The following is a 15,961-nucleotide window of genomic DNA, read 5'->3' as shown; positions in this document are numbered from 1 at the left end:
GACTCAGAGAAACACAGGGTTTAAATACACTGGGAAGTAACGAGGGGAATGAGACACAGAAGGAGGGCACAGCTGGGAGAAATCAGAACTGACGAGACAAGGAAGCAAAGCAGGACACATTCACATAAGACACAGACCTTCAAAGTGAAACAGGAAGTATAACACAGAGACGCGAACTTGTCATGGTGGAGACAGCAACTAAGAAACACAGACATAAACCATAAGGCAGAGGACTCTAATAACCAAAATATGCAGAGGGAAATACTAAGCTTGGAACACAAGAAATTAGACTTGAGGGAGTAATAAAAGACCCACCATGAGAACATAATTCACAATACAGAGTGACAGAAAACAAGAAGCTCAAACATGCAAAGACACAGACGTACACAGAACAGAGGGGGCACCGAGAAACATGAAGGGCAAGGGATTAAAACTAGAAACCATAGAATAAATCACACGAGTACAAAATACAAGAATCACAAAGAACTAAAAACGCTGGGTAAGGAGACCCAGGATCCTGACACACCCTGTGATTCGGGATGATACGCACTGGATTTTTGATGCTTGATGCAGAGTGATTTTAAGACCTGAGCAAATATTTTGGACATAAAATTAAACCCTTGGTCCGTTTGAACAGATTTAGGCAAACCGAAAGTGGAGAAAAAGTTTACTAATGCTCTGACAATGGCTTTGACTTTGATAGTGCGTAGCGGAATATCCTCGGGGAAGCGTGTACATCAGGACATCAAAGTCAAGATGTACTGATTTCCTGACTTTGTTTTTGGGAGAAGACCTACAAAATCAATGATTTTGTACGCAAATGGTTCCCCTAAAGCCGGGATCGGATGCAATGGAGCGGGAAGATTAACCTGGTTGGGTTTTCCACTGACCTGGCAAATGTGGCAAGAACGACAATACTTGGTTACATCAGTTTTTAACCCTGGCCAAAATAAGTGATACAGAATACGATGGTAACAGAGAAACTGTCATGTGCAAGACTGAGTACTTGGGGTCAAAGTTTTTGCGGTACAAAGTCCAGCCAAGATCACTAGATGAGGGAGGATGCCATTTAGGCATTAACACGTCATTTTCAATGCTGTAAACACGGGGATTCTGATCGCTGGCTAGTTTTGTGGCCAGAGTTGGGTCATTCTGTTGCGCATGGAAAAAAATCTGTTTTGTTTGCCTCAAAAGACAGGTCAGGTGTAGCAGGTGGCAGGCTATCAGACACACATTTTTCAGTTTTTTCCACAGGCAGTTCAGCTTTCTCAGGAACAGCTTCAGAACATAGAAAAGAGTCAGAGAAGTCAACATCACCGTATTTGTTAGGGGTTGTTCAAATTACAAATTGTGCAAACAAAAACAAGATATTGAAAATAAGCAGACCTCAGTGCAACGAAATGTCTTTCCAACACTGGCAAGCACAAAGACCAACTTTAACATTAAAAGGTGTAAAAACAAGTACAAGATGTTGAAAATAAGCAGACCTCAGTGCAAAAAAGTGTTTCCTACACTGAAAAGCACAAAGGAAAACTTTAACATTAAAAGGTGTTCAAACAAGTACAAGTTATTTACAATAAGACGACCTAAGTGCAGGAAAGTGTCTTTCCAACAATGAAACACGCAAAGGCTAACTTTAACATTAAAAAGTGTAAAAACAAGTACAAGACATTGAAAATAAGCAGACCTCAGTGCAACAAAGTGTGTTTCCTACACTGAAAACCACAACGGCAAACTTTAACATTAAAAAGTATAAAAACAAGTACAAGATATTGACAATAAGCAGACCTCAGTACAGCAAAGTGTCTTTCCAGCACTGACAAGGACAAAGTCCAACTTTAACATTAAAAGGTGTAAAAACAAGTAGAAGATATTTACAAGAAGAAGAATTCAGTGCAAGAAAGGGAGGTGAGGGTGTGTGTGTGTGTGTGTGTTTGTGCGGGGGGCGGGGGTTCTCACCTTCCACTTCACTGACATGCATCACCATCCAGTTCTTCATGAGAAGGGGGGGGTTGAGAGGGCGATGTACTCACCTTTACTGACACGCTTGGTATCAATCAATCAATCAATCAGTCTTTATTTATAAAACACTTTTCATACAAAAAATGTAGCACAAAGTGCTTTACATAGTTAAAAACAGCCCACCCCCCCTTCCAACTCACTCCCCACACTCTCATTAACATAAATGATGTGAATACACACATATCCCCCCCCCCCCCCCCCCCCCACACACACACACACACACACACGCACGCGCACACTTAAAGAGTAAAAATTGGGCTGGGTTCGCATGAGCCAAGTGAGGAAACACTATAACAGGGAGCCGTCTGCACCGGGAGCCGGTCACAGACCGCAGCCTCCAGGCTGGGCACACAGCAGGAGGGAGGCAAAGGAGCCCCCCAGCCAGGCTGAGAGGACCCCCAGAGACCCAGCAGCCACGGTCGATCACAAACCCGGTGCAGAGAGCCCCCTCCGAGGAAACACTGGAGATATGACACAATAGGATATACAGTGGGGCAAAAAAGTATTTAGTCAGCCACCGATTGTGCAAGTTCCCCCACCTAAAATGATGACAGAGGTCAGTAATTTGCACCAGAGGTACACTTCAACTGTGAGAGACAGAATGTGAAAAAAAATCCATGAATCCACATGGTAGGATTTGTAAAGAATTTATTCGTAAATCAGGGTGGAAAATAAGTATTTGGTCAATAACAAAAATACAACTCAATACTTTGTAACATAACCTTTGTTGGCAATAACAGAGGTCAAACGTTTAATATAGGTCTTTACCAGGTTTGCACACAGGTTAAGATACTTTAAGTGACCTATTTGGGTTTAAAAATTGTACTGATATCTGGAAGGCAAAAGAGCATCAGGCAGGAAATCTATGGAGCAGTCATCCTGATAACCTCAGCCACATCCCTCTTACTTTGTTTAAGGGTATTTTATTCACTTAGTACCACATGACTGTGGCCTTGTGTTATACCCACTCTGCTGCAGTGATGCTGCAGTCAAACACAAACATTGTGATTAGACATTCAAGAAGAGCCTCTTAAAGATACTCTGTGTCTCTTGACCTAAACACATAATCTGGTTAAATCCGATTTATGTTCATTAATGCCCCCAGTGTAAATTAAAGTAATAAATTGGTTACTGATTAATTACAGAAGTACGTTGGTGACCATAAAGATGTAAGCCTTTGACCATCGGGATAAAATGTGGTTGGAAAACTTAACAATCATTGATAAAGATTCATCAGTAGCTCGAGCAAGACCAAATTGTTCAGTTTGCCTTTTTGCTCCCCATCAGGTCACTTTCACCATGTGACAAAAACAACTCCCCACTGTACACACTCAAGCCACCAACAACTTTCTAAATCCTCGATAAAAATCTGACAGGTTGCAATGATGCTCCAAATAACTTTTTGTAAAAGAAATACACAGAAAATATTGTGAAAATTGGTTTATTTTATATCTCCTAGTTTTAACTGAAGAGATAAAAACATGTATGAAATATCACAAACTGCAGTATTGTATAAATGCTTACATCCTGCTGATGCAATGGAGACATCTTCTAGTGACGGTGTACATCCGTGTGTGTGTGAGGAGGTTCCTAAACTCACTGACATAGAAATGGATGTCCACAACTCCCTCTGTGCAGGCGGGGTCAGGACCCTCCTCACGTTGGGTGAAGAGGGGTGGTGCTGGGGCCGGTCAGATATAAAGTGCTGAGAGTGGATCTTTGGTCCTCTGTGCAGCTCTGTCCACTCTCAGCTGTTCCAGGATTGCTAAAGACACTGCCCTGCAAAGCAATAACACAAGAAAGTTGTCATTTGAACACAAAACAGATTTTCATTGTTGGTAGTTGCAGTATGTTGTTAAACACAATTTAAATCCAACATACACACATGGAAACTATAAATAAACTTAAACCTACAGTGCTGCTGACATCAAACCATGATTTATACCAACTACTGGAAGAATTTAGTCTTCAAGACAGTTTTTAGTCAATGTGAGGTGATAACTTACATAGTTCGAAAACAGCACCACTCTCCAGTTTGTCCTTTGGTCATCCATCCTTCTCATCAGGTCATGGTAAGGCTGTCGTCTGGGTGGGGTGTTGAGTGTCTGAAGTGCTGAATGCTGGGAGATGAAAAGTGTAAAGCAGCTTTATTGAATTTAAAGACAAAAAAAAAATGAATTCACAGATCACTGATTTGTTAAATTTACTTTTCTTCTCATGTGTTTTTATCTTACCTCTGATCCCTTAGCCACAGGCTATACCTTATGTAAAAAGAGACTACTGTCAGTTCACTACATCATTTTTAAACCTATTCTACTTATTTGTGTTGACATTAAGTATGGGCTGTCATGGCTAACCAATGGACACACCTGCAGCCGGAGTTCTGGCAAGCAAAAGGTGACAGTTTATTTACAAAACGGGAATCCACACACGCGCTCTCCTCTTCAGCACAATAACCGCCGCTACTCATGCTGCCACACTCAGGGATCACAGGGAAGGGTACATCACCAGCTCCGGGGAAATGTGTACACAGAGAGCACGATTAGATCCAACAGGCAAAATACACAGAGAGAGTTTGCTCAAGCTGTGATTCAATGTTCCAGCGAAGACTGCTTCGTGCCGAACACTCATACGGAGCTCCAGCAGATCAGCAACAGATGGAGGCAATCACCGCAGGTGCATGGGTCAAGAGGGAGAGCCCACAATGAGCTGCGCCCAGGCAAGCAGGAGAGATTGATTTTCAAAAACACATTTATTCACTTAATAGTGAATCATACAAAAATTCTGCTCAAACCAACACATTGCTAAATAAAAGTTCAGAGTTATTTAAAGTAAAGAGACTACCTTTATAGTCCCAAAGATTTTGAAAAACATCCAGGCCATCCATTTTGAAATAATATTTATACTCTAACATCACTCTTGCTCTTAACATACTCTTGAAGATCTCTACACAATCAATATTTCGTCCATTATAAATCTTATATTTTCTACTCAAGTAAATTACCAACTTTGCTTGACCCAAGAAAAAAATGATACATCGTCCCTTTTTCTTTTTCCTTTTGTCATATGAAAAGCCAAAAAAACCCCCACTCTTTTGTAAAAAAAAATTAAATTCTACAAAGGATTTCCAAATACCATTAAGTACTGAAAATGAATCCATTAACCTGAAACACTGTACGAAACAATGAAAAATAGTTTCTCTCATTGAACAAAAAGGACATTTATCTGAAACCCCATGATGGACACAAGAGGCAACTGGTGAAGGCAATTGTAGCTTGCCTTCACCAGTGTATGAATGTGAGAGTGAATGAATAGTGGTATTGTAAAGCGCTTTGAGGGGTCCCGAAAAGCACTATATAAATGCAATCCATTATTATTATCATTATAAGAGCATTAACCGCACTGATACCATGTAAAATTCGCCACTGTAAATCACCTGTGTTCTTAGTCAATGGTGGCTTGTACAGCATCCCCCATACAGGTGTCACATCAAAACCAACCTTAAAATGTTCTCTCCAAGGCGTATGATTTTTACCTTTTAACTTTATTCCAGGAGCTTTACCATTTTCCATACTCGACAAAGCTTCCTGCAGTTCTTGCAGAGTTGAGGCAGGCTCCAACACGATACTGTCTTGCTCTGAGACCTCTGGCAAGTTACTGAGAAACTCTTCACTAGCCACGGAATCTTCTCTAAACTCGCTGACATACAGCTTTGAAAAATAATCAGCAGCCTTTTTCTGTAATTCAGTGGGTTCAGTCAGCTCTTTCCCATCCTCAGATTGAATACAGTGAATACGACGATTCTGTCCATTGTTTTTTTCCAAACTAAAGAAGAATTCTGAGGGAGCATCCATTTCAGCAACATTTGAAAACATGAATGGACCAGGGCGGCCTGTGCTCTAAACCCTAGCACATCACCCAAAACAGCGTTTTTACTTTTGAGTGCCTGAAAATGGTCTCGATCTCCTGTGGACTCACTCAAATTTTGAAGATCCACTACATCAGTCTCTAATTTTTTATATAGATTTTACCATCTCACTTATGTGTATTGAACACAGAACTGCTGAATTTCTATTTTACCAATATCCCACCATTGCTGCAAGGAAGCAAACTGACACTTCGTAGTTCTCCATTGATAAATGAGGACCTTTCCACAAATGTTTTTCCATGTGATGATGTCCTCTTGCTTTTTAATCTAATGACTGCACTGACTTCTTTTTCATTAAATGCTTTTCTTTGTAATCTGATGTATGTCATGCATGTATTATTTTAAGACAGGTGGGGATTATGTGTCCTCACTCTGTCTTCACCATTAATGACCTATTTACTTGGGCGTGACTTAACCAATTAACCAGTACAAACCTGTTATATGTCAGCTGGTTTATCCATGAAGATGTGATTGGTTAATTGGAAATTTTTTCTGTTTACTGGTTTTAATTTAAGCACACTTCTACTATGTAGCACAGATTAACTAATTTGTCTGGACCTGTCATGGTCCTGGGTCGTTGACCCAGCGTTTTGTTTTGTGATTATTTCCCTCTGTCTAGTTATTCTGTGTCCTCCCCCCTTGTGTCCGGTTCGGGTTCTAGATTTCCTGTTTTGTTCTGAAAGTCTGTGTCTGTTGTCATTGTGTTCAGCTTGTGTCCTCCAGTCATCATGTGTATTCAGATCAGCTGTTCTTCCCTCCTGTGTGCGATTACCTGATTACCTTGTGTGTGTATATTTAGTGGGTGTCGGTCTGTGTTTGTTGTCGGCTCGTCTGCGTTCATCCATGTATCACTGCGTTAATCTACATTCATCTGCGTTCTATGGTGTTCCTGTCTCTGCGTCTCTCTGCCCCGCACCCCTTTGTATGGTCCCAGGTTTGTCACTTAGTTTCTCCCAGTTTAGGTTTCCGTTTATAATTACTCGTGCTTCATTGCCTGTTTTTGCCACTACCACCCTGTAAATAAAACGTCACTCGTATCATCAGTTTGCTGCATTTTGGGTCCTCCTTTTCCTCCACACCACACGGCTCCCTCCGCCAGCCGTGACAGGACCTGTGGATGACCTGTGTGAGGTGGTGAGAAGACCCAAACACAGGAGAAAAGGAACTACTTAGCAAAAAGCGAGCTGTTTATTTAGGCTGAACATTAAGGTACAAAAAAATCCCCCAACCAACCAACCAAACAAACAAACAAACAAATAACCTAAACTGGGAAAATACTAGGGACATGGACCCTGAGAGACACAAAAACTGATGAGAAGAGACTCGGACAAGGGTCAAGAGGCCACTGAGAAAATGTATACACAAGGGGAAGAATAGACGAGTGGAGACAGCTGGGAAACACAGCAGAAACAAATAAGATATAATGAGAGACAAGGAGTATCGAAATAAAACAGCAAGTACCACGAACATATGAACGTCACACTAGGACAGGGATTAGGGAACACTGCAACATGACAGACTAGAGAGACAAGGACAAAACACAAAAAGAGAGGAACATGGGAACAGGTAAGAGAGACAAAACACAGAGATATGAGTAAGACCTAGAGCGAGAGAAATAGAGAGAGACCGCTAGAGAGGGAGAGCGATAGACAGAGAGAGAGAGAGAAAGAGAGAGAGAGAGAGAGAAAGAGAGAGAGAATGAGGGTCACACAGAGAGGCAAAGTGAGCAAGAGAGAGCGAGAGAGCGAGAGAGTGACACAAGGAGGTACATTAAAATGGAGACAAGACACTGAGGACAAGACAGACTGAGAAAAGCTAAAGTAAACTAAATACCCTAAAATAAACCTGAATCAACAGGGATAAACTGCATAATCAGAAGAATATAAGAACAAGAAAGATTAAAGATTAAATTACCAAAAATCATCCCACAGATGTAATATTATCTACAGCTACTCTTAGTACCATTGATGTTAGGTTAGACTCTTTTTCTCTAATTGATCTTTCTGAGTTAAGTCATAATTACTTCCTCCAAACCATCAACATGTCTTTTAGACCCCATTCCTACAAAACTGCTCAAAGAAGTCCTGCCATTAATTAATTATTTGATCTTAAATATGATCAACCTATCTCTAATAATCGGCTATGTACCACAGGCCTTCAAGGTGGCTGTAGTTAAACCTTTACTCAAAAAGCCATCTCTAGACCCAGCAGTCTTAGCTAATTATAGGCCAATCTCCAACCTTCCTTTCATATCAAAAATCATTGAAAGAGTAGTTGTCAAACAGCTAACAGATCATCTGCAGAGGAATGGTTTATTTGAAGAGTTTCAGTCAGGTTTCAGAGCTCATCACAGCACAGAAACAGCTTTAGTGAAGGTTACAAATGATCTTCTTGTGGCCTCTGACAGTGGACTCATCTCTGTGCTTGTCCTGCTAGACCTCAGTGCAGCGTTCGATACTGTCGACCATAATATCCTATTAGAGCGATTAGAACATACTGTAGGTATTACAGGTACTGCACTGCAGTGGTTTGTATCATATCTATCTAATAGACTCCAATTTGTTCATGTAAATGGAGAGTCCTCTTCACACAGTGAAGTCAATTATGGAGTTCCACAGGGTTCAGTGCTAGGACCAATTCTGTTTAAATTATACATGCTTCCCTTAGGCAGCATCATTACAAGACATAGCATACATTTTCACTGCTATGCAGATGACACCCATGAAGCCATGAAGCCAGATAACACACACCAAAACTGCAGGAATGTCTTAAAGACATAAAGACCTGGATGGCCGCTAACTTTCTGCTTCTTAATTCAGATAAAACTGAAGTTATTGTACTCGGCCCTGAAAATCTTAGAAATATGGTATCTTACTCTGGATTCTTACTCTGGATGGCATTACCTTGGCCTCCAGTAATGCTGTGAGGAACCTTGGAGTCATTTTTGACCAGGACATGTCCTTCAACGCACATATTAAACAAATATGTAAGACTGCTTTCTTCCATTTGCGCAACATCTCTAAAATTAGAAATATCCTGTCTCAGAGTGACGCTGAAAAACTAGTTCATGCATTTATTACTTCCAGGCTGGACTACTGTAATTCATTATTATCAGGATGTCCAAAAAACTCACTGAAAAGCCTTCAGCTAATCCAAAATGCTGCAGCAAGAGTGCTGACAGGGACTAGAAAGAGAGAGCATATTTCTCCTGTTTTGGCTTCCCTTCATTGTCTTCCTGTTGAATACAGAATTGAATTCAAAATCCTGCTCCTCACATACAAGGTCTTAAATAATCAGGCCCCATCTTATCTTAATGACCTTGTAGTACCATATCACCCTATTAGAGCACTTCGCTCTCGCTCTGCAGGCCTACTTGTTGTTCCTAGAGTATTTAAAAGTAGAATGGGAGGGAGAGCCTTCAGTTTTCAGGCCCCTCTTCTGTGGAATCAGCTTCCAGTTTGGATTCGGGAGACAGACACTATCTCTACTTTTAAGATTAGGCTTAAAACTTTCCTTTTTGCTAAAGCATATAGTTAGGGCTGGACCAGGTGACCCTGAATCCTCCCTTAGTTATGCTGCAATAGATGTAGGCTGCCGGGGATTCCCATGATGCATTGAGTTTTTCCTTTCCAGTCACCTTTCTCACTCACTATGTGTTAATAGACCTCTCTGCATTGAATCATCCATCCATCTTCATCCGCTTTATCCGGGGCCGGGTCGCGGGGGCAGCAGCCTAAGCAAAGAGGCCCAGACCTCCCTCTCCCCAGCCACCTCCTCCAGCTTATCCGGGGGAATACCAAGGCGTTCCCAGGCCAGCCTAGAGATGCATTGTATCATATCTGTTATTAACCTCTGTCTCTCTTCCATAGCATGTCTTTATGCTGTTTTCCTTCTCCCACCCCAACCGGTCACAGCAGATGGCCGACCCTCCCTGAGCCTGGTTCTGCCGGAGGTTTCTTCCTGTTAAAAGGGAGTTTTTCCTTCCCACTGTCGCCAAAGTACTTGCTCATAGGGGGTCATATGATTGTTGGGTTTTTCTCTGTATTTATGAAGCGCCTTGAGGCGACTTTTGTTGAATTGAATTGAATTGAATTGAAAGCTAAACTAAGAAACTGTTGAGGGCTTTTTTATGAGAGAGAAGACAATATGCTCCAATTTTAAGTTTTCACAATTTATCATCGAAATATTTAGAATTTTTAATTGTTTTACATGGCGCCATGGATCTCCTTTCTCTGGCTCAGAGACAAAGGCACTGTGCCAGGGCGGTATACACTTTTATGAATCAAAGAAACTGAATGTTAACATGATTGGTCAAATGAGCTGAGAGTGGCCTTAGGTCTCATACCAGCTCATGTTTCTTCTTCTGCAGCTCTCTGGGCATCTCGCTATATGGAGACGCCCTTTTGCAGGCAACACCCTCGTTACCATGACAACCACCTCTTATGCTCTGGTCAGGCCTGTAGAGTTAAAGAAGGGGTGTAGAGTGCATGCCATAACAACAGATTTATGATCAATGCCACATTCCTGTGAGGGTTTGTGAGGAAGTGCTGTATCTGATAGTATCAGAGTAACACTCTACTTCCAAAACTTACCTACAATACACTCTATACAGTATGGAAAAAAACAGAAATTTGCAATGCCAATCATGAGGTATTAGCCCTAAAGCAAACAAACATTTGATATGTTTCTCATGTTCTATTGTGAGTAAAATATGGGTTTATGAGAATGGCAAATTATTAAATTCTGTTTTGTTTTGTTTTTTTGTTTTTTACATTTTACACAGTGTCCCCAGTTTTTGTAACTGGGATTGTACTTTTCAAGATTGTTTTTCTACATACATCTGTTTGGTTTATAACCCACAGAGAACAATAATATGTGACAAGAGATGAAGATGCAGGGCCTTAAGCAACAGTTATAAAGTGTTACTACTTATTCCATCTATGTTGCACTTGTAGCATATTGCAAATAAGAATCAGTAATAAAGTAAAAATGAAAAAATATGAAAAAGTTGAAAAACATTTATCTGAAAATGGATCATGTTGATCATCCATCTTGATTGATGAAAATATATAATTAACACCTCCATTTTTGAGAGCATTCTTTATTTACAGCATTTTTTTCTCACCTGCCTGAAACTTTTGCACAGTACTATATATATATATATATATATATATATATATATATATATATATATATATATATATATATAGAGAGAGAGAGAGAGAGAGAGAGAGAGAGAGAGAGAGAGAGAGGTAGCAATTGATTAACTAAATTAACTAAATTATTTTTTGCGCTTACAACCCACAATAGTAAAAGATAACCTGTGACAAAAAAGAAGGAAAAATGTGAAATGCAGGCATATGAGCTGCTTAGACTTCAAACATTACCAGCAAGAGTTTAAGAAATTGTTTATCTTTGTTTTATGACCATTATGTTTTTCGTCTTGTTGTCAGTAGAAGGACAGAGATCAACGTTTATATAAATGTTGAACTCTGTCCTTCTATCTTGCATGTCAAATCAGAGATAAGAAACTCTTTTAACTAACTCACATTACAATGAAATCCCATACATTTGATAATGGTGCAGTAATACCAGTGTTGTTAAACCTGACACAACAACATCTTGATGTGTTTAAAAATTTCATTCACTTTGAGTCCATATATGATTGGATTTAAAAGAGGATGGAATAAAATTGACTGAAACGTCAATGTCAAGCGTACAGTGTTTGATAGATCAGATTCCAGTCTAACTATAATTATATCAAAGAAAAAAAAACAGGAAAAGTTGATTAACACCAGCAAGTGGGGTAAACATGTCTTTAGAGCTTTTCTCCTTGTTTCTCTGCAACAACTGTAAGATATTCTTAGAATTCTGATATATGAAAAAAGTATGAAAAGCATTGGTAGAAAGGTCATATTTATCAACATGACCACACCATATATAGATATTACAACCGAGGGCACACACTGAAGCCTGTAAAATGAATTGTTACAAAAAATTGCTGTCAGAGTAAAGCTACAGAGTTTGACATTCGAATACAGCACAAATGACACTGCAATCTCAAAAGCAGGTATAAGCCAAGCTAAAATCACACATACATAAATAGTTATTCTATTCATAATAACTGGATATTGCAGGGGTTTGCATATAGACACATACCTGTCATATGCCATTGCTGCCAACAGTAAAAACTCTGACACAGCTGAGGTGTAATATGAGAATCCTTGGAAGAGACAGAGTGGATACGATATAGTCTGTTTTTCAGACAAAACATCAGATAAGAGCTTCGGATAGATAATCATGCTGTAAAGAACAGAGTTGATTAACAAAGCTGCAATAAAAATATACATTGGCTCATGAAGGTTTTTGCAAGTCCAAATAAGGTACACTATAATGGAATTAAAGCAGAGTATCAGAATATATAATGTGAATATAACCACAAAATAAAGATATCTGTATTTGTGCAATTCTGCAAACCCACCAAGAGTTAACAATGTTACATTTAATTCAACATCCATTAAATAAACAATGCTTTAAAGTACTGTAGTAATATATTTCCTGCACTGAACTAAGAAGGTAAGTAATTGACTCTGTTTTGTGGCTTTGTTTTATCAGAAAACCTTCCATCCTCTATGGGACTCATTAAGTTCTCTACTAACATGTAAACAACTTCAGGGAATCTGACGATTTGACGTTTAGTCCTATGCACTTCATTTTGTTTGCCCATCCATTTGTTTTAAATCCCTGGAACTAGTATAGGATTAGTATAAAAGCAAAGAAAAAAAAAAACACGGAAACCACGGAAACCACTACTGCCTTCACACTACATTTTCTCAAGTCTCAAGCTTATCGCGTTCAGTCATCCTCGTGTTGTTAACACTTGATATAGCTATATCTATCACTACAATCATCTCCCTCTGCTTTTCGACCACTATTATCTCTGGCTGGATAGCCATCACCAGTTTGTCTGTCTATATTAGGAATCCCCACACTTAGCTTGGTCATTTTCAGCTACCTTGGGTGATGACCTCTGGACTTCAAGGACATATGCTGCACAAATGTTAATTGGTATACTTGTCCTGCCTGCTAGCATCTTGCACTCTACTCTTATGTGCTGGAGTGTTTCAGGCCAGTCTGCCAGGGGTCTTACCCGGTGTGGTAGAACTAAGGTCATGTCCAAATTCATGGGCTGCATCCTCCTGAGGACCTTCGCGGTCTACGTGGGCCGGGTCCTCAGAAGGTCGGGTAGGCCGGAAGTAAACGGCTGGGGAAATTGGACGGTCTAGGCTTCTGATTAGCGTCACCGCTATCTCGGTGGAGTTTAATAAACTCGGCCGTCTGCTCCTTGCTATCTAAAATATAACAGGACACTGGCGGAAATTCTCGACTGTCTCATACTTCTGTTTAATCAGTTTTCTGTTTGATGTTTATTCAGCTGTGTAAAAAACAAGGAGGAAACCACCAGGGGATTAATAAAGTTTTATTCTAGCTAATCTAATCTAATACCTTTAATCTCAGCCAAACCAATTGACTCACGAACAAATAAAACACTGAAAAAAGCCCAGCAATAAAATTTTTAGGTTGTCTAAGTGACTTATATATTACGTTTAACCTGAGTAGTGAAAGTCTGCGGTGATCTGAAAATGATGTGCCGGGAGTTGTGCCGTTCTCGGCCGCATCAGTAACCCTCGAGCTCCCGGCTAGCTATCGAGCTGGTGGGTAGCAGACGTCTCCGAAAACGTCGAAGCACTTTTGCAAATATGCGATATCTTGATAAACCGAGCAGATATTTGATGTTTACACAGCTACTTTCTTGCCTGAAAATATGTTAAAAGTTTATTTTGTGACCCAGAAAGATTAGTAAGAGTAATTTTAAAACTTAGTAACGGCCGCCATTGTTGGAAACTGGAGTTTGGCTGTGATATGGTAGGCCACGAAGGACACACCCGACCCATCCTTCAAATTCGGGAAAAAGGAGGACGCGTTTGTCGGCTGCATTCGGAGGAGTCTACGAATTTGGACAGCCTTCGGCACGTCGCTGCGACATAATTGGTCTACAAATGCGGCCTCAGGAGGATGCAGCCCATGAATTTGGACACGACCTAAGTGTTTATGGATCTTTTGCTTAGAGCTTGTTCCAGTGCTGCCATGATTCATACCTCTATGTTTTGTCTTTCAGTCCAGCCTCGTCCAGCCACTGATAGGATTTCTGGATGTCAGCCATGTCTTCTATCTGCCGGTGGTACATACTGTGCAGGGATCTGTCCTTCCATGATTGTTCGTCTCCTTGCTCCTCTTCTCTCTCAGGTTTCTGCAGGTGTTGATTGCCCAGGTATTGTTCTTCTCATTCAGCTCCTTACAACTTGCCATACTCTCTGCAAATATTTGGTTGTTGCAGCTTTCCTAATTGCCTCTTTATGGTTTCCATTTGGTAAATGGTGAATGAGCTGATTCTTATATAGCACATTTCTACTTTTCTGGAGCACTCAAAGTGCTTTAATACAACATGCCACATTCAGCCATTCACACGAGCACTTTCCTCTGGATGCAACATAGAGCAACTTAGGGTTAATATCTTGCTCAGGGATTTTTGGCATGCAGACTGGGGGACCCAAATTAAAATACCAACCTTCTGATCAGTAGAGGACTTACTCTACCTCCTGAGCTACTGCCAACCAATTTTCCTGTGGGACTCCCAGGTACTTGTAGCTATCCTCGATGTCTGCAGTGTTGCCTTCTTATAGTGCAGTCCCCTCAGTTCTGACTACTGTCCCACTCTTAGTTACCATCCAACTACACTTCTCCAGTCCGAATGATATTGTGCTATCATGTCTGTAGATCCTAATGGTGTGGATAACTGAACTGATGTCTTATTCACTCCTGGCATATAACTTGATATCATTCATGTAGGTAGTAGAGGATGGTTGACAATGGCTTCATTCCATTGTCAGTATATGGAGCTAGTCTTGTTGATGAGCTTATCGAGGGGTTCAGGCTTATGCTGAACAGTAGTGGGGACAAAAAATCTACTTGGTAAATCCTGAATTTGATGGTGACTTGTACAATTAACTTAATTAAATTAATGAGATATAGGTATAAATAGTTTAGTGGGGATGTGGTCAAGTAAATAAACTGTAAGATCATGAGAGGTTCAAAGAATTAAAGACATTTGGATTTGTGGTATAAGAGAAAGAGTTTTCCAGGTCTCTTGGAAACCACACATTACTTATGTTAGGGGGAAACTGGCATGGGAAAAATAAAGCAAATCTTGAATCAGAAAACACTGCACATATTATACTGTGCTTTACTATTACCTTATATGAGCTATTGTGTAGCGGTCTGGTGAAACACATGCAAAAGTAATACACAAACAATAATTATAAAGCAGACAAGACAGGGCAATTAGATTAATAAATAATGCAGGGTACCTGTACCACGTTCCCACGCTACCTTCCTGGCGAAAACGTCATCGTCACAGGGGTAAACAAAGCAGTCAGCTGGTGAAGGTAAAGGTTTCTCTAAGGATTTGTTCTGCTGTTTTCCAACCAGGGCATGGATTATTCCCAAGATTGTTTGTGTCTTGGCATTTCCTGGATCCTCTTGATGCCTGCTTGGTGCCTGTGGTCAGCTTTGATCATGGTCCTCAGCCTCACTGCCCATGCCCTCCCAGGCTAAACCTCCGCTGTGAACATTATTGAAACCTGAGATCGCTGCGTCTGGTTTCTCAACTTACTGAACCCCGTGCTGCAGCTCCAGCTCCTGCAGCGATTGGCCTGGTAAATGCCAGATCCCTTTAAACAAAACTTTTATTCTTCTGGACTTTTTCAGTTCCCATGATCTGGATTCTCTGTGTGTGACTGAGGCGTGTTGGTGAGTCCAGTGCTCTATCTGAACTTTTAGAAAGAAAAAATACTGGGCTAATATGACATTTGTTTATACAGGGATATGCATGTTAATGTGATCCCTGTCCCTGCTTTGTATTTGCCAGTTGTGTTATCTGGGGGTCACATT

The 15,961-nt window shown here is 40.5% G+C and overlaps 1 protein-coding gene across 1 annotated transcript; it reads right to left on the bottom strand.

The window, feature by feature from the left end:
• Positions 1-11,550: 11,550 nt before the first annotated feature.
• LOC146690316 (olfactory receptor 6N2-like) lies at positions 11,551-12,468 on the bottom strand. The gene has a single exon (XM_085435009.1). The coding sequence runs from the start codon at positions 12,466-12,468 to the stop codon at positions 11,551-11,553; it is 918 nt and encodes a 305-aa protein (XP_085291135.1).
• Between the last annotated feature and the right edge of the window lie 3,493 nt (positions 12,469-15,961).

Source organism: Copadichromis virginalis, linkage group LG16 (assembly GCF_057382275.1).
Source record: "Copadichromis virginalis isolate Kocher_CV1m ecotype Utaka linkage group LG16, C_Virginalis_male_GT1.1, whole genome shotgun sequence".
Lineage (NCBI taxonomy): Eukaryota > Metazoa > Chordata > Actinopteri > Cichliformes > Cichlidae > Copadichromis > Copadichromis virginalis.
Note: the sequence above shows the minus strand (reverse complement) of the source record. Positions and strands in the feature narration are given on the sequence as shown.